Source organism: Pleurodeles waltl, chromosome 4_2 (genome assembly GCF_031143425.1).
Source record: "Pleurodeles waltl isolate 20211129_DDA chromosome 4_2, aPleWal1.hap1.20221129, whole genome shotgun sequence".
NCBI classification, from domain to species: domain Eukaryota; kingdom Metazoa; phylum Chordata; class Amphibia; order Caudata; family Salamandridae; genus Pleurodeles; species Pleurodeles waltl.
In genome coordinates, this window is record NC_090443.1 from 280,231,906 (window position 1) to 280,251,423 (window position 19,518).

Sequence of the window (19,518 nt, forward strand, 5' to 3'; positions counted from 1 at the left end):
CATACAGTGTATTTCTATTTGAATAAGGACCTCTGTTTTGTTCATTGCTAAACAGCACACTAGCAGAGGAACAGCAGAGTTCATAAAATGCTCTGCCAAAGTGAAGTCAGAGATGCAGGGAATTGCTGCTTCTTTGCAGAGGCAACTTTGATTGAAATACTTATCACCAAACATCTATCCTACTTCTGTTGTTAACCAAGTTGTGCGTGCACTCATGTCATAAGTCAGGGAACCCTTGGACACCAACAAGGTGGGGGGCAGAGAAAAGTGTCGATGCCCACAAGACAGGGGTACCCTACTGCCTCCATGACAAGCCTGTTAAGGAGGGACCACAAATCCAGATCTGAAGTCAGAAGGGACCAAAGCTGCTGCAGACCACAGAACAGAAACTTCAAGTGCAGAGCAAGTACTCTCAGCCAACCAAGACATCAAGCTTGAAATCGGGCAAATGGAGATGCAGCCCTAATGACTGGAATGACTGTGTATTAGAGAAGCATAGGGACATACTATTATATTACGAGTGACAACTGTGGTAGAGGAAGATGGTGTTTGAGGAGGATTAAGAGAGGAAAGAGGCTAACACTATGAGAAATGGTTTCAATTTTAATGACTGGCTTTAGTCTGTTTAAGACACAGCTGGCAGTTGCTAAATGTTTTGTGAAGATGGTGATTCTCTTATCATTTTAAACTGGTTAGAGTAGCAAGGAATTGCTGTAAAAGGTTATCCTCGACTATGAGCTTCTCAGCTGATAAACTGGTTTCCCATGTACTTAGAGAGGTTCTCAATCAGCTTGAGAAAGAAAAGTTGTAAGACTGAGAAAAAGCACAAAGATAAATGATTCAAGATTTCATCCCTGATTTGCAACAATTATGTCTGAATTACAATTGCTAGGAACATCCTGTCCTCCATGAATCCTCCACTCACCCCCTTCCTGCTCTGGACAGATGATGTAGGAGACTGCTTTGATTGATGCTATAGAATTTATAATCAGCAGTGAACCAAAGACTATTGGACTTTGTGAGCAGGGCAAGAAAACGGTTTTGGCAGCACCAGGCCTTGATTCAAAGCAGTTGTGTTGACCTCCAGTTCTATACTGGTATACCTTTAACCCATAAACCATTCTGCCATGAACTATATGCATCTGCTGGGCACTTAGCGGGTATCCTATCCAAGAACAAAATAACATGAAAACATATCTAGATTTTATTTCTAGAAAACTTACCCAGAGAATCCTGATATATCATCAACAATTTATTGTTTGGACTTTGGAAACTAACTTCACGGTTAAAACAGACTCTCATACCACGCAGAGGTTAATCTGCAGAGTAGACCACCAGCACACGCTTGAGATGGGCAATTTCTCTAGAGGGGTTTGACATGACAGATTTCATGTGAGGTCATGTGATGCTGATGCTCCTTACTGCCCCTTTTACTCAAGGACCAAGAGGTCTGTGGATTCTCTGATTTCTGCTGCCCACTTCCTGTTCAAAGTTATAGATTAAAGAAAGGACCCGCACGGCTTAAAAAAAACAACCATAATCACTGAACCTGCTTACTTCAGGAAATCCACCCCCCTGTCAACATTGAGGTATAACAGTAGCACATAGCAAATGACAGCTTATTACAGAACTAATTAGCCACTGTCTGGCTAGTGTTCTATGTCACGCAAAAAGCTTTGAGAATTAGGAAATATCCTTATTACTTTCATATTACTGGACAGTAGTGCATAGATGGTCATGAATATACATATAAAAAGCAAACCATGGCCTAGGAACCCAAGTTTTGTTAACAGATGCTGAGTTCACGTTTGAGTGCAAGTGACAATTCTGTGTGACAGCATCTCCAGAAGTGAGTACATTTGCATTGTGCAAGGAACCCTTAAGAACCTTAAAGTAAAACCCCTCTGTAGTTACTCGCTACACATTCTCATGCAGTATAGGACTGTAAATCTGCAGTATAGCTACATAGTAACCGCAATGTATTGTAGTGTTGCACAGTTTGTTCTCAGTACAATACCAGAGTGGTTGTGGTTGGGAAGAAGTGTTTCCTTCGTATTCTTTTACTTACCGGGCATCTGGTGAGTTTCTGGTGTTGTACCTAGGTAAAGAAGAAATGGGTTCAGTGTTAACAATATCTTCTATTGAAATAAAGAAGCAATTTGTCTGCGCTGCAACTAAGCAAAGAGTATGTACTCTGGGTACAAGTCACAGAGAGCAGATAGACAACAGCACTTTAGACATCATTTGGCTGCATGCAATGCAAAATGTTGACAATGATGTCTACCATGTAAAGACGTTTTAAGTCAATGTAGCCAAAGACTGCAGAGTGTACTTCTCAAATACACATTCCCACATCTACGCCCTTGTGCTCTGTGAATAAAAGAAGCTGCATTGCTGTCTGCTCTTCCCCACTGCGGAAAAGCACCTTGATGGCAACTGAAAGGAATAGTTCTGTATGTATATGTGAAAATGGAGTATACTTTTTTCTGCTCCTTTGCCACACCAGTGTTCTATTTAGTACCTTGACTTTGCGATATAGTCTTGTGTGTCTTTCCTCCTTCTATTATGTAAGAAACTGTATTATTATTTGGGGTGGGCGACTGCCCGCCTTAAATAATCTCAAAGCTTGTTAGAGTGAAGCTTCAAAGTCACTAAATTAACCTAAACTCAACCCCCTGGTAGCGATGGGTAGAGTAGGTAGGGTGAACCTAAGGCAATTTGTAAACTATTTATGCAGTATCAAAACAGTAATAAAGCCAAAACACAAAACTAGAAAAAAACAAAATCGAATTAGAAAGATAGGGTAACATTTAATAAACTAAACGGCACCAAAATGACAACAATCCAATAAAGGAAACCAGAGGTAGGAATTGATAATGTTTTAAATAGAAATAGCACCACAAAGGACAAAACACCACTATAATCAGTGGCTGTGGCGGAACCAAACCTAGGTGCAATTTGAGGCTGATTGCAAAGAAGCACTGGTCAGATACCCCAACTAAGATCAACAGGGTCAGAGATTTTACATTCTGACATAGCCCTCTAAGTCCCATTTCACTTCAGGAGTGCACTTCCTCAAATCTTGAATCTTGTGGTTCTAAAATAAATTAAGAAAATATATTTTTCTATATAAAACCTATTGGCCTGGAGTTAAGTCTTTGAGTGTGTGTTTCTTATTTATTGCCTGTGTGTGTACAGCAAATGCTTAACACTACCCTCCGATAAGCATACTGCTCAACCACACTACCACAAAATAGAGCATTAGTATTATCTAATTTTGCCAATATCAACCTCTAAGGGGAACCCTTGGATCTGTGCACACTATCTCTCACTTTGAGATAGTATATACAGAGCCAAATTCCTACATTGGTGGATCAACAGTGGGGTCTAAGACTTTGCATTTGCTGGACTACTCAGCCAATACCTGATCACACAGCAAAATTCAAAAAATTGTCATTAGAAGTTGATTTTTTAATTGTTTACTATTTTTCAAAATTTTTAAAAGTCCTGCTAGGGCCTTGTGTAAGCCCCTGTTAGCATGTCTTTTTGAGTTTAAAAGTTTTTAGATTCTTAAAAAGTAATCCCAACGTTTGGAGTCATAATGAGTCAGACAGACGAGATGGTGATGGAAATCAACCTCACACCTTACCTGCATCTAGGGGTGTCAGAGTTAAGGTCTCTCTGTAAAATAAAAAAGATAAAGACTGGGACCAACCCTACCAAGGCAAAGCTCTAGAAGCTCTTGACAGAGTTTACAAGGGGCCACCCCTCTGATGTGGAGGATGCTCCTTCAGATGGGGAAATTAGTGAACAGGAGGAAAAACTCACCCCTCCTGTCCTAATTAGGGATAACTGGGTTCCCAGAACCCTGACTCCACAAATCATAGTCAGAGAGCCTGGTTCTTCCACAGGTGAGACCAGTACCTCTGTAAGCACTGAGTGCAGCCTCAATGAAGAGGACATCCTGTTAGCCAGGAGGGCCAAAAGATTGGCCTTGGAGAAGCAGCTCCTAGCCGTAGAAAGGGAAAGACAAGAGATGGGTTTAACTCCCATCAATGATGGCAGCAACATAAATAGGGTCAGAGAGAATACTGACATCCTAAAAATCCCCAACAGGATTGTAACTAAATATGAAGATGGTGATGACATCAGTAAGTGGTTCACAACTTTTGAGAGGGCTTGTGCAACAAGACAAGTAAGCAGATCTCACTGGAGAGCTCTCCTTTGGGAAATGTTCACTGGAAAGTGTAGGGATAGACTCCTCACACTCTCTGGTAAAGATGCAGAATCTTATGACCTCACGAAGGCTACACTGATTGAGGGATTTGGATTCTCAACTGAGGAGTACAGGATTAGGTTCAGGGGGGCTCAAAAATCCTCGAGCCAGACCTGGGTTGATTTTGTTGACTTCTCAGTAAAAACATTAGATGGATAGATAACTGGCAGTGGTGTAAGTGATTATGATGGGCTGTATAACTTGTTTATGAAAGAACGTCTGTTAAGTAATTGCTTCAATGACAAACTGCATCAACATCTGGTAGGCCTATGGTCCAATTTCTCCCCAAGAATTGGGAAAGAAGGCAGACCACTGGGTCAAGGCTAAGGTGACAGAAACTTACACAGAGGGTGACCAAAAGAAAAGGGTCACAAAGCATCCCCAGAGGAAGGGTGGTGAGACATCCAAGGGCAAAAGTAAAGAGTCTTGTACAGGGCCCCAATAACCTGCTCAGGAGGGTGGGCCCTGAGCTTCTTCACAGTCCACAATGAGTATAAGGGTAAAAACATTGATCCCAAAAAGGCCTGTTGTCAAAACTGTAGACAGCATGGACACCAAACTGGAGACAAGGCCTGTCCAAATAAAAGTCCCACAACAAATACTACTCCAGTTAGTACTGGAATAGCCAGACTCATTGTGGGATTAACAGTCTGCCTAGAGCAAATAAGGGTCCACACTAAAGCTACATTAGTCTCTGAGGGTGGGGTGGATTTAGCCACACTTGCTGCCTAGCCGCCTAACATGCAAAAATACAGGCAGCAGCTCTTAATCATTGGGACTAGAGTAGAAGCCCTGAGGGATACAGGTGCCAGTGTCACAATGGTGACAGACAAACTGGTTTACCCAGGACAGTACTTGGCTGGACAGACATATCCAGTCACCATTTCTGATAATCAAAGCAAAGTCCATCCCATGGGATGGTAACTTTAGAATGGAGAGGGGTCACTGGCCTGAAACAGGTGGTAGTCTCCTCTGCAATTCCAGTAGAATGTATGCTAGGGAATGATCTGGAGTCCTCAGCATGGGCTGAGGCAGAGCTCAAGCCCCTTGCAGCCATGCTGAGTATCCCTGAACTGGTGTGAGTCAAGACAAGGGCACAGAGCAGGGCTCAGGGTGAAAAAGAAGTGTTGTAGTCTGGAATAATGGCCCAACCTTCCAAGAGAAAAGGAAAGAAGACTGGGGAACCAGATTCTACACAGCAACAGAAACAGAACCTCTCGTCCCAGGAAGATGTCCTATCCCCTGAGGGAACTGAGTCCATGGAGCTGGAGCCTTATCAGGATAAGCTCCTGTGCCTAAGGGGACTGTCAACATCAGGACAGTGCACGCTCTACGGGCGACGTAATGCAAAAAGCCAATCCTGATGCAATGTAATAATTCATGCATTGTGTGTTGATGCATTATGTTGACCTTTTGCATTGCAGAGATTTATTTTGAAATATCATAAATGCTGTTTGCAATGTATTGTTCATTTTCAATGCTTTGCTGCAGGATTACAGGGAGTGGTTAGGGTGTGGTCCCTATTCTGAGCCCTTCTAGAATCCTTTCCTGCAGTCTGGCTGGGTGTGGCACGTGGGCGGGGTCTAGGTCTATTTAAGGGACCCAGCCCAGCCCCACGTGCTCACTATTCAGAGGTCCCGGTGCAGAGCAGCAGCATTTTCCTGAGCTCCTGTTCCGGAGGCCTGCCTAGGCTTTTACAGGCCCTGTCCTCATTATCTTGGTGATCCTCAAGCAGGGCGGTAAGGCGGAGGTCGGGTTAGGCCTCCGACTCCGTTTTCAGAAATATTCGAGTTTTGGGCCTTTTGGTTAATCTCGTGTGCGATTGTTTTCATGGCATTTAACTCTTGTAGTCCTGATCGGCAGAGTGCGCGATCATTTTATGTCATTTGAATCTTGATGTGCAAATCGGCAACAGTGTGTGCGATTCTTTCTTGGCATTTAACTCTTGCAGTACAGATCGGCAGAGTGCGCAATCATTTCATGGCATTTGAATCTTGATGTACGAATCGGCAACAGTGTGCGCAATTCATTCTTGGCATTTAACTCTTGCAGTACAGATCGGCAGAGTGCGCAATCATTTCATGGCTTTTGAATCTTGATGTACGAATCGGCAACAGTGTGCGCAATTCATTCTTGGCATTTAACTCTTGCAGTACGGATCGGCAGAGTGCCCAATCATTTCATGGCATTTGACTCTTGATGTACGAATCGTCAACAGTGTGCGCGATTCATTCTTGGCAAATAACTCTTGCAGCTCAGATTGTCAGAGTGCGCGATCGTATAATGGCATTTAAACCTTGATGTTGAATCAGCAGCACTGTGTGTGATTCATTCTTGGCACTTATCTCTTGTGTTTCAGATCGGCAGAGTTGGCGATCATTTCTAGGCATTGAAATCTTGATGCATAGTTTGGTATTAAAGTGCATAATAATTTCTAGACAATTGAATTCTAAAATGCAGAACAGAATGTGACCTTGCAGTATCATTTATGAGTCTATCGCAGTTCATTCATGAAAACTAATGTTTTTGTTGATTCTTGTTATAACGTAGTTGCTACTTCAAGAACTAACTTGAGAAAGTTCAATGTTCAGAGCATAAGATGTTATTCTAAAAACGCTCATATGAAAGTTTGCATAATCCTTCTTTATTTTCCAGTTACCCAGAGCTAATAAGGTCATGTTATAGAAAAGCCTTCGATCACTCATGTTATCAGTATATAAATATTTGGAACAAAGTTTATGAAAATCAATGTGAATAATCTTGCTAGTGTGTTCTTAACTCTTGCTCCCACAGGTCTCCTTCCCCGCTGTTCTCACCCTAAAACCCCATCCCCCGCTTGGCCATTCTTTAACTCTGTGCTATAATAGCTAGTAGAGTTTGGAGCTGCCAAGAGGTGGACATATTGGGAACAGGCGCAAACCCAGAAGATCCGGTCTCCCTGACAGGGACCCTCAAGGGAACAACTGTGTAAGGGACAGAAGAGTTGTCCCTCTCTTGAAGGCCTAAGACAGCAAGCAGCTGAGCACGAAAAAGGAACTGTCAGTGGAACCCACAGGGTCTATTGGGAAGATGGACTCCTTTACACTGAGGCAAGAGATCCCAAACCTGGTGCCACTAGGAGAGTGACAGTGCCTCAGTAGTTTGGGGAGTTCATTCTGACCTTAGCCCATGACATTCCCCTTGCTGGGCATTTAGGACAAACCAAGACTTGGGAGAGACAAGTCAACCATTTCTATTGGCCCAATATGTCCCAGAAGCTTAAGGAGTTTTGGCCCTCCTGTATCACCAGTCAAGCCAGTGATAAGACAGGTGGCCATCCAAAGCCCCCCCTCATTCCACTTCCAGTGGTGGGGCTCCCCTTTGAGAGAGTGGGAGTGGACATAGTGGGTCCACTTGAATCTCCCACAGCATCAGGGAACCAATATATCTTGGTAGTAGTGGATCATGCTACCAGGTACCCTGAGGCAATTCCCCGTAGGTCCACTACTGCTCCTGCAGTAGCTAAAGCACTCATAGGTATTTTTACCAGAGTGGGATTTCCTAAGGAGGTGGTTTCTGACAGAGGTACCAACTTCATGTCAGTTTACCTAAAAAATATGTGGAATGAGTGTGGGGCGACTTACAAGTTCACCATACCATCCACAAACCAATGATCTTGTAGAGAGATTTAACAAGACATTGAAGGGCATGATCATTGGGCTCCCTGAAAAACGCAAAAGGAGATGGGATGTCCTCTTGCCAAGCCTGCTTTTCGCCTACAAAGAGGTGCCACAGAAGGGAATAGGATTTTCCCCCTTTGAGCTTCTGTTTGGCCATCCTGTAAGGGGACCACTGGCACTTGTAAAAGAAGGCTGGGAGAGACCTCTCCATGAGCCTAAACAAGATGTGGTGGACTATGTACTAGGCCTACATTCAAGGATGGCAGAGTACATGGAAAAGGCAAGCAAAAAACCTTGAGGCCAGCCAACAACTCCAGAAGTTGTGGTATGGCCATAAGGCTGCTATGGTTGAGTGTCAGCCAGGGCAGAAAGTCTGAGTTCGGTAGCCTGTGATTCCCAGGGCACTCCAGGACAGATGACAAGGCCCTTACCCAGTGCTAGAGAAAAAGAGTCAGGTCACCTACCTGATGGACCAGGGTACTAGCAGGACCCCCAAGAGGGTGATCCATGTTAACCGCCTTAAACTCTATCATGACAGGGTAGATGTAAACATGTTAATTGTTACAGATGAGGACCAGGAAGCAGAGAGTGAACCTCTCCCTTTTCTCCTCTCTACTGAGCCTAAGGATGGCTCAGTATACAGAGTGATCCATTCAGACACCCTCTCTGGCCAACAGCAAGCTGACTGCAGGAAGGTCCTCCAGCAGTTTGCTGAGCTCTTTTCCTTGACCCCTGGTCAGACGCACCAGTGTACCCATGATGTGGACACAGGAGGCAGTATGCCTGTCAAGAATAAAATATTCAGACAGTCTGACCAAGTCAAAGAAAGCATCAAGGTGGAAGTCCACAAGTTGCTGCAGTTGGGGGTGATTGAGCACTCTGACAGTCCCTGGGCTAGCCCAGTGGTCATGGTCCCCAAACCTCACACCAAAGATGGCAAGAAAGAGATGAGGTTTTGTGTGGACTACAGAGGGCTCAACTCTGTTACCAAGACAAATGCTCACCCCATCCCAAGGGCAGATGAGCTCCTAGACAAAGTAGGTGCAGACAAATTCTTAAGTACCTTTGACTTGAGAGCAGGGTACTGGCAAATCAAAATGGCACCTGGAGCAAAAGAAAAGACAGCATTCTCTGCACCTGATGGACATTATCAGTTTACTGTTATGCCCTTTGGCGTAAAGAATGCCCCTGCCACCTTCCAAAGGTTGGTGAATCAAGTCATTGCTGGCTTGGAGTCCTTTAGTGCAGCATATCTAGGTGAAATTGCTGTCTTTAGCTCCAACTGGCAGGATCACCTGGTCCACCTGAGGAAGGTTTTGCAGGCCCTGCATGCAGTAGGCCTCTCTATCAAGGCATCTAAATTTGAGATAGGGCAGGAAACTGTGGTTTACTTGGGACACCTTGTAGGTGGAGGCCAAGTTCAGCCACTCCAACCCAAGATCCAGACTATTCTGGACTGGGAAGCTCCAAAAACCCAGACTCAAGTCAGGGCATTCCTTGGCTTGACTGGGTACTGTAGGAGGTTTGTGAAGGGATATGGATCCATAGTGACACCCCTCACAGAACTGACCTCTAAGAAAGTGCCCAAGAAAGATAACTGGACCTTGGACTGTCAAAAGGCCTTTGACACCCTGAAGCAAGCTATATGTACATCACTGGCTTTGAAAGCTACAGATTATTCACAGCAGTTCATTGTGCAGACTGATGCCTCTGAGCATGGGATAGGAGCAGTCCTGTCCCAAACAAATGATGATGGCCTTGACCAGCCTGTTGCTTTTATTAGCAGGAGGTTAGTCCCCAGGGAGCAGCGTTGAAGTGCCATTGAGAGGGAGGCATTTGCTGTGGTTGGTCCCTGAAGAAGTTGAGACCATACCTTTTTTGGTACTCACTTCACAGTTCAAACTGACCACAGACCTCTCAGATGGCTGATGCAAATGAAAGGAGAAAACCCTAAACGGTTGAGGTGGTCCATATCACTACAGGGAATGGACTTTGTAGTGGAACACAGACCTGGGACTGCCCATGCCAATGCTGATGGCCTTTCCAGGTTCTTCCACTTAGAAAATGAAGACTCTCTTCCTCTTTCGTTTGGTGGGGGCTCTGTAAGGAAATGGCTTCCTTGGCATGGTTACCCCCTAACCTTTTGCCTTTTATTGATACCAGTTATGATTGACAGTGTGCTGGGACCCTGCTAACCAGGCCCCAGGACCAGTGTTCTTTCCCTAAACTGTACCTTTGTTCCCACAATTGGCACAGCCCTGGCACACAGATAGATCTCTTGTAAATGGTACCCCTGGTACCAAGGGTCCTGTGGCCAGGGCAGGTCTCTAAGGGCTACAGTATGTATTATGCCACCCTGGGGACCCCTCACTCAGCACATGCACACTGTCTCATAGCTTGTTTGTGCTGGTGGGGACAAAATGACTTAGTCAACATGGCACTCCCCTTAGAGTACCATGCCCTTAACCCACTGCCTGTGGCATAGGTAAGTCACCCCTCTAGCAGGCCTTACAGCCCTAAGGCAGGGTGCACTATACCACAGGTGAGGGCATAGTCGCATGAGCACTATGCCCCTACAGTGTCTAAGCAAAACCTTAGACATTGTAAGTGCAGGGTAGCCATAAAGACTATGTGGTCTGGAAGTCTGTCTGTTACGAACTCCACAGTTCCATAATGTCTACACTGAAATTTGGGAAGTTTGGTATCAAAAATCTCAGCACAATAAATGCACATTTATGCCAGTGTGGAATTTATTGCAAAATATACCCAGATGCATCTTAGAGATGCCCCTTGAATACCAGTACAACTCCTAGTGCTAGGCTGACCAGTGTCTGTCAGCCTGCCACAAACAGACGAGTTTCTGGCCACATGGGGTGAGTGCCTTTGTCACTCTTTGGCCAGGAACAAAGCCTGCACTGGGTGGAGGTGCTTCTCACCACCCCCTGCAGGAACTGTAACACCTGGCGGTGAGCCTCAAAGGCTCCTGCCTGTTGTTACAGCACCCCAGGACATCCCAGCTAGTGGGGATTCCCGCCCTTCCGGACACATCCCCCACTTTTGGCGGCAAGTCTGGAGGAGATAATGAGAAAAACAAGGAGGAGTCACCTACCAGTCAGGACAGCCCCTAAGGTGTCCTGAGCTGAGGTGACCCCTGCCTTTAGAAATCCTCCATCTTGAGTTTGGAGGATTCCCTGAATAGGAATAGGGATGTGCCCCCCTCCCATCAGGGAGGAGGCACAAGGAGGTGTAGCCACCCTCAAGGACAGTAGCCATTGGCTACAGCCCCCAGACCTAAACACACCCCTAAATTTAGTTTTTCTGGGTGACCATGAACCCAGGAAATCAGATTCCTGCAACCTGAAGAAAGAAGAAGACTGCTGACCTGAAAGCCCTGCAGAGACGACAGAGACATCAACTGACTTGGCCCCAGCCCTACCGGCCTCTCTCCAGACTCAAAGAACCTGCACAGCGACGCATCCAGGAGGACTCAGAGGACTGCCCTGCACCTAAAGGACCAAGAACCTCCCGAGAACAGCAGCACTGTTCAGAAACTGCAACAACTTTGCAACTTTACTGCAACTTTTAAAGAGACTCCACTTCCCGCCAGAAGCGTGAGTCTTCACACTCTGCATCCGACACCCTCGGCTCAAGTTTGGAGAAACCAACACCGCAGAGAGGACTCCCAGGCGACTCCAACGACGTGGACACCCTAAGTCGACCTCCCTGCACCCCCACAGCGATGCCTGCCGAGAGGATCCAGAGGCTCCCCCTGACCGTCACTGCCTGGTAACAAAGGAACCCGATGCCTGGACCAAGCAGTGCACCCGCAGCCCCCAGGACCGAGAGGAACCACCTACCGGTTCAGGAGTGACCAGCTGGCAGCCCTCATCATAGCCCAGTCGGTGGCTGGCCCGAAAAGCCCCCCTGTGTCCTGCCGGCATCGCCTAAGTGACCCCCAGGTCCCTCCATTGCTTTCTGTTGCAAACCCAACGCCTACATTACCTACCGCACCCGGCCGCCCCTGTGCCGCTGAGGGTGTGCTTTGTGGGCTTGTGTGTATCCCCTCCAGTGCTCTACAAAAACGCCCTGGTCTGCTCCCCGAGGACGCAGGTACTTACCTGTTTAGCAGACTAGGACCGTAGCACCCCTGTACTTCATAGGCGCCTATGTGTTTTGGGCCCTCCTTTGACCTCTGCACTTGACCGGCCCTGTGTTGCTGGTGCTGTGGCTTTGGGGTTGCCTTAAACCCCCAACAGTGGGCTGCCTGTGCCCAGGAGACTGACTGTGTAAGTGCTTTACTTACCTGAGAAACATAACCAAACTTACCTCCCCAGGAACTGTTGATTTTTACAGTGTCCACAGTGTCCACTTTTAAAATAACGTATTGCCACTTTAACCAACACTGTGTGTACTACTGTTTTAAATCAAAGTTCTATTCTTCCCTGTATGAAGTACCTTACAGTTTACGTACTTACCTCAAATCTTGAATTTTGTGGTTCTAAAATAAATTAAGAAAACATATTTTTCTATATGAAACCTATTGACCTGGAGTTAAGTCTTTGAGTGTGTGTCCCTTATTTATTGCCTGTGTGTGTACAACAAATGCTTATCACTTCCCTCTGATAAGCCTACTGCTCGACCACACTACCACAAAATAGAGCATTAGTATTATCTAATTTTGCCACTATCAACCTCTAAGGAGAACCCTTGGACTCTGCACTATCTCTCACTTTGCGATAGTATATACAGAGCCAACTTCCTACATTACACATCACACAGTGTGTTGGTATTTGAATAAGGACCTCTGTTTTGTTCATTGCTAAACAGTGCACTAGCAGAGGGACAGCAGAGTTCATAAAATGCTCTGCCAAAGTGAAGTCAGAGATGCAGGGAATTGCTGCTTCTTTGCAGAGGCAACTTTGATTGAAACACTTATCACCAAACATCTGCCCTACTTCTGTTGTTAACCAAGTTGTGCATTCACACATGTCATAAGTAAGGGAACCCTTGGACACCAACAAGGTGGGGGGGGGGCAGAGAAAAGTGGCTATGCCCACAAGACAAGGGTACCCTACTGCCTCCATGGCAAGCCTATTAAGGAGGGAACACAAACCCAGATCTGGAGTCAGAAGGGACCAAAGCTGCCGCAGACCACAGAACAGAAACTTCAAGTGCAGAGCAAGTACTCTCAGCCACCCAAGACATCTAGCTTGAAATTGGGCAACTGGAGATGCAGTCCTAATGACTGGAATGACTGCTGTATTAGAGAAGCATAGGGACATACTATTATATTATGAGTGACGACTGTGGTAGAGGAAGATGGTGTTTGAGGAGGATTAAGAGAGGAAAAAGACTAACACTATGAGAAATGGTTTCAATTTTAATGACTGGCTTTAGTCTGTTTAAGACAAAGCTGGCAGTTGCTAAATGTTTTGTGAAGATGGTGTTTCTCGTATCATTTTAAACCAGTTAGAGTAGCAGGGAATTGCTGTAAAAGGTTAACCTCGACTATGAGCTTCTCAGCTGATAAACTGGTTTCCCATGTGTAGAGAGGTTCTCAATCAGCTTGAGAAAGAAAAGTTGTAAGACTAAGAAGAAGCACAAAGATAAATGATTCAAGATTTCATCCCTGGTTTGCAACAATTATGTCTCAATTACTATTGCTAGGAACATCCTGTCCTCCATGAATCCTCCACTCACCCCCTTCCTGCTCTGGACAGATGATGTAGGAGACTGCTTTGATTGATGCTATAGAATTATAATCAGCAGTGAACCAAAGACTATTGGACTTTGTGAGCAGGGCAAGAAAACGTTTTTGGCAGCACAAGGCCTTGATTCAAAGCAGGTGTGTTGACCTCCAGTTCTACACTGTTATACCTTTAACCCATAAACCATTCTGCCATGAACTATATGCATCTGATGGGCACTTAGTGAGCATCCTGTCCAAGAACAAAATAACATGAAAACATATCTAGATTTCATTTCTAGAAAACTTACCCAGACAATCCTGATATATCATCAACAATTTATTGTTTGGACTTTGGAAGACTAACTTCACAGTTAAAACAGACTCTCAAACCACGCAGAGGCTAAGCTGCAGAGTAGACCACCAGCACACGCTTGAGATGGGCAACTTCTCTAGAGGGGTTTGACATGACAGATTTCATGTGAGGTCATGTGATGCTGATGCTCCTTATTGCCCCTTTTACTCAATGACCAGGAGGTCTGTGGATTCTCTGATTTCTGCTGCCCACTTCCTGTTCAAAGTTATAGATTTAAGAAAGGACCTGCAGGGCTTCAAAAAATCCAACCATAATCACTGAACCTGCTTACTTTAGGAAATCCACTCCCCTGCCAACACTGAGGTATAACGCAGCACATAGCAAATGACAGCTTATTACAGAACTATTTAGCCACTGTCTGGCTAGTGTTCTATGTCATGCAGAAAGCTTTGAGAATTAGGAAATATCCTTATTTACTTTCATATTACTGGACAGTAGAGTATAGATGGTCATGAATATACATATAAAAAGCAAGCCATGGCCTAGGAACCAAAGTTTTGTTAACAGATGCTGAGTTCACGTTTGAGTGCAAGTGACCATTCTGTGTGACAGCATCTCCAGAAGTGAGTGCATTTGCATTGTGCAAGGAACCCTTAAGAACCTTAGAGTAAACCCCTCTGTAGTTACTCGCTACACACTTTCATGCAGTATAGGACAGTGAATCTGCAGTATAGCTACATAGTAACCGCAGTGTATTGCAGTGTAGCACAGTTTGTTCTCAGTGCAATACCAGAGTTGTTGTGGTTGGGAAGAAGTGTCTCCTTTGTATTCTTTTACTTACCAGGCATCTGGTGAGTTTCTGGTTTTGTACCTAGGTAAACAAGAAATGGGTTCAGTGTTAACAATATCTTCTATTGAAATTAAGAAGCAATTTGTCTGCGCAGCAACTAAGCAAAGAGTATGTACTCTGGGTATCGAGTCACAGAGAGCAGATAGACAACAGCACTGCATCATTTGGCTGCATGCAATGCAACGCAAAATGTTGACAATTGTGTCTACCATGTAAAGATGCTTTAAGTCCATGTAGCCAAAGACTGCAGAGTGTACTTCTCAAATACCCATTCCCACATCTACTGCCTCATGCTCTGTGAATAAAAGAAGCTGCATTGCTGTCTGCTCTTCCCCACTGCGGAAAAGCACCTTGATGGCAACTGAAAGGAATAGCTCTGTATGTATATTGTAATTGTAATAGTATTTATATAGTGCTTACTACCCCTGACGAGGCGTCAAAGCGCTTTTCGGCGAGTAGCACACTACTCCAGAACCCAACAAGAATTAGTGATGGATTAGTATCGGGAAATGTGAGTACAGTTTTGTATTATTATGAGTTAATTTGAGTCGCGGATATGAGAGTTTATTAGTTAGATTGTCTGGAGTAATGGAGGGGTGGAGGAGGAAAGAAATCCAGAAGTGTTAATTGGGAGCATATCCCTCATTTACTCATCCCAAATGTTTGGGATAAGTAAAGGGGGATGGAGGAGGGAAGAGTCTGTGGAAGGGTTAGGGAGATCATAGTATCAGGGTGAGATAAATGAGGGAGAATTTAGTAGGGTTGTTTGGGAGGTCATGTTAGTAGAGTGAGGTTTGGTGAGTTAGATGTGGAAGCGGAGGGAAGAGCTTAGGCAGAGTTATTTAGGAGATGAAAGTAGTAGAATGGATTTGGGATGAGTCAGAGTGGGAATGGAGGATAGATTGATAGAGACATGACATATGATGATGGGTAGATAAGCGTGATAAGATGAGAGCAGGGATTCATAGATATCTAGTATAACAACCCACCCAGGAGCCATGCAATGACCCAAGAACATGCCAAGCACAGAACAATATAACACATACATACATATATATATATTTATACAATTCAATTCAATTCAAAACAATCTTTATTCGGATTTTACTCCATAAAAGAAGGAGAAAAAGAACAGTCTCTTTAAAATATAGAAATATACAATAAAAGTTTTTCCAAATACATACTGATAAAAAGAATAAAAGTTTTGTTGTGACAATGCGATTACTCATTCTCATATCGGAGTTTTTCTAAATAAGACAGCTTTTTCCTCTGCTCAATTGCATATAAGATGAATTTTATCACTGCTTCGCATTTCTCATTCGTATCCAGTTTAAATAAATAGTTAAAAGCTTCTCTACAACAAAATAACTTATTAATATATATATTTATACATATACACACACACACACATACATACACACATGAATACACACACATATGCACACATATATGTACATACAATACATAATTAGAACCATGAGTAAATATACTTAGTGAAACAGGTTTAAAGAGTGTGTGTGTATTTTATTGTTATGACATAGTAGCAATTCATATTTTCTAAAGAACTGTACATAACTAGAAATAGACACATAATCAGAAAAAATATTTATCAACATAGGCATATGCAGTCCATAGTTGTTTGAATATGGTGGTTATGAAGGAAAGAGCCAACTCTTGAGTAGTTTTCTGAAGACAAGAAAGTTATCTGTGGCTCTTATAGTTGGGGGTAATGAATTCCATAGTTTGGCTGCTTGAACGGAGAAGGATGTACCACCTATAGTCTTTTTCTTGTATGGTGGTGTTCTAGGGCAGGGTGCCAATCTTGAGCCGAGGTTTCTTTGTTGGATGTATTTGGTTATTTTGTTTCTGATAAAAAGCGGTCCTGTTCCATGTATAGCTTTGTTGGTGATACAAAGCAGCTTGAAAGTGCATCTTCTGGCAACGTGTAACCAGTGTAGTGCTCTCAAGGCAGGGGAGACGTGGGCTTGCGGCTTTACTTGTAATAGTAGCCTGGCTGTGGAGTTCTGAATACGTTGTAGTTTTTTCATAATAGATAGAGATGATCCATGGTAGAGGCCATTGGCATAATCCAGTTTGGATAGTACAAGCAAGATAGTAGCTTGCACCTTTTGTGGAAATCCGAGGTGGGGGGGAGATGCATCGTAGAGTCTTCAAGGTGATGAAGCTTGTTCGTGCTAATTTGTACATTTGGGCATTCATAGTTAACTTGGAATCCATGGTGATTCCAAGGTTTTTAACTTCCTTGGATAATTGAGGAGGTGGTCTGAGATCGTCAGGCCAGACGCACAGAGGGTCATAACTTTTCCAGTCACCACAAATGAGTATTTCTTTTTTGGAGGTATTTAGTTTGAGATGGCTCCAGGTCATCCACTGATCAACAGCTCTGAGGCAACTGAAGATTTCTGAGTTTTCAATGTTTTTGGGGCATTCTAATTTAAGTAGTATTTGTGTGTCATCTGCATAGTTGTAGCATGTGAGATGGAAATCATTGATCAGTTCTGGTAATGATATCATGTAGATGTTGAAAAGCAAAGGTGAGATGATTGATCCTTGGGGGACCCCTGCTTTTATGAGGTAGGGTTTGGATGAGAAGGGGGGCGAGTAGATGATATTAGATCTTTTTTGAAGATAGGAAGTAATCCAGTTGAGAGCAGTCCCTTGTATGCCGGCTTCGTGGAGTCTTTGAATTAATGTGTCATGGTCAACCGTATCAAAGGCAGCTGAGAGGTCTAAGAGAAGTAGTGCAGCAACTCCATTGCGGTCAACTGTGTTTTTAAGATCATCCCAGATTGCTATGAGTGCCGACTCAGCGCCTCTTCCTGGGCGGAATCCAGTTTAGAAGTCTGAAAATATAAAATTGTCTTCAATGAATTGTGACACCTGGGCGAATGCTGCTCTTTCTATCAATTTGCCCAGGAAAGGTCCATTTGTGATTGGTCTGAAGTTGTTGGGATCTTGCAGGTCTAGGTTTGTTTTCTTTAATAACGGTCGTATGTATGCCTTTTTCAGGTCTACAGGAAAATTTCCTGTAGTTAAAGAGTTGTGGATGATTCTTCTTACAGGTGTGGCAGCAGAAGTAGATAGAAGAATGTTCTTGAAGATTTGTGGTGGGCAAGGGTCTGAAGGGCAACCGGAAGGTCTGCTTGCTTTGACCAAATCCATAAATTCACCTTGGGATATTTGTTGGAAGGACTATTGAGGCTGGGTTGGTTTATTATTAGAGGGTATTTTAGGAAAGGGGTTGGTGCTGATGGTTTTCTTCTGTGAGAAAATGGAGTATACTTGTTTCTGCTCCTTTGCCACGCCAGTGTTCTATTTAGTACCTTGAATTTGCGATATAGTCTTGTGTGCCTTTCCTCCTTCTATTATGTAAGAAACTGTATTATTATTTGGGGTGGGGGACTGCCTGCCTTAAATAATCTCAACCCTTGTTAGAGTGAGCCTTCAAAGTCACTAAATTAACCTAAACCCAACCCCCTGGTAGCGATGGGTAGAGTAGGCAGGGTGAACTTAAGGCAATTTGTATTTATGCAGTATCAAAACAGTAATAAAGTCAAAACACAAAACTAGAAAAAAACAAAATCGAATAAGAAAGCTAGGGTAACATTTAATGAACTAAATAGCACCAAAATGACAAAAATCCAATAAAGGACACCAGAGGTAGGAATTGATAACGTTTTAAATAGAAATAGCACCATAAAGGACAAAACACCACTATAATCAATGTCTGTGGTGGACCCAAACCTAGGTGCAATTTGAGGCTGATTGCAAATGAGCACTGGTCAGATACCCCAACTAGGATCAACAGGGTCAAAGATTTTACATTCTGACATAGTCCTCTAAGCCCCATTTCACCTCAGGAGTGCACTTCTAACAATCCCCCCCAGACCTCATGGGAGGTACTTAGAGACTCATAGGGTGTCAGGCAGAGGCCAACAACAGGGTCCAGTCCAGATCCAGCTGCCACTGGTTAGCTGGTTACTTCCAGGGAAAGGAATCTAGTAGCTTGTTGCATCCCTGTAGTTTTAACAAGAGGTCAACCTTATGACACTTGGAGTCCACTTCTTTATCCTGGGTACAAAAGGGAACAGGTCTAATCCTACAGCACTCCTTTTAGAACACATACTGAAGGTCTAGTCCTTGCCTAATCTTCCACAAGTCCAGGACGTTTTCTGAAGTCATGATTGTTCTTGCCTGCTATGTCTGCTGGCTTCTTACATCATACTGGTCTTTTATGTACGCTAGCATATGTGGTCTTTCCCATAGTACCTCTGTCTGTAATAGGTCTATTACTGTTTTATTTGTCAGACATAATCTGGATTTCCCCAGACACTGCATTATGTTTTTTCCTTTGGTCAGTAGAGGAGAGCCTGACACAGGGGAGGTTATTTTGCCCATTGCCAACAGTGGCCACAGTAGTGACAAATGCCTCCAGCTTAGAGTGTGGTGTGCATCAGGAGGAACTAAAGATCAAAGGCCTCGTGTCTCTGAGCAAGAAAAAACTGTATATCAGTTTGCTCAAGCAGAGGGCGATTCACCTGGTATCTAAGGCTTTCTTGCCAACCTTTCCAGCCAATTGGTCCAAACATTTACAGACAACACAATTGGTTGTGGTGTGTTAACAAGCAGGGAGGACAAGAATCTTGTCTTTTCTCTAGGGAAACTCTGAGTCTCTGGATGTGGGTGAATATGCATGGAATCTGGCTGGTT

At 44.0% G+C, this 19,518-nt stretch overlaps 1 protein-coding gene across 2 annotated transcripts in view; it reads right to left on the reverse strand.

The window, feature by feature from the left end:
- LOC138292492 (pentraxin fusion protein-like) overlaps positions 1 to 19,518 on the reverse strand; it is a 179,552-nt gene that overhangs the window by 88,364 nt on the left and 71,670 nt on the right. For both annotated transcript variants that reach the window (XM_069231115.1, XM_069231116.1), the window contains exons 14-15: positions 14,779 to 14,808; positions 2,069 to 2,098 (exon numbers count right to left, since the gene is read on the reverse strand). In XM_069231115.1, coding sequence (XP_069087216.1) covers positions 2,069 to 2,098; positions 14,779 to 14,808 — 60 coding nt within the window. The remainder of the gene's footprint in view (positions 1 to 2,068; positions 2,099 to 14,778; positions 14,809 to 19,518) is intronic.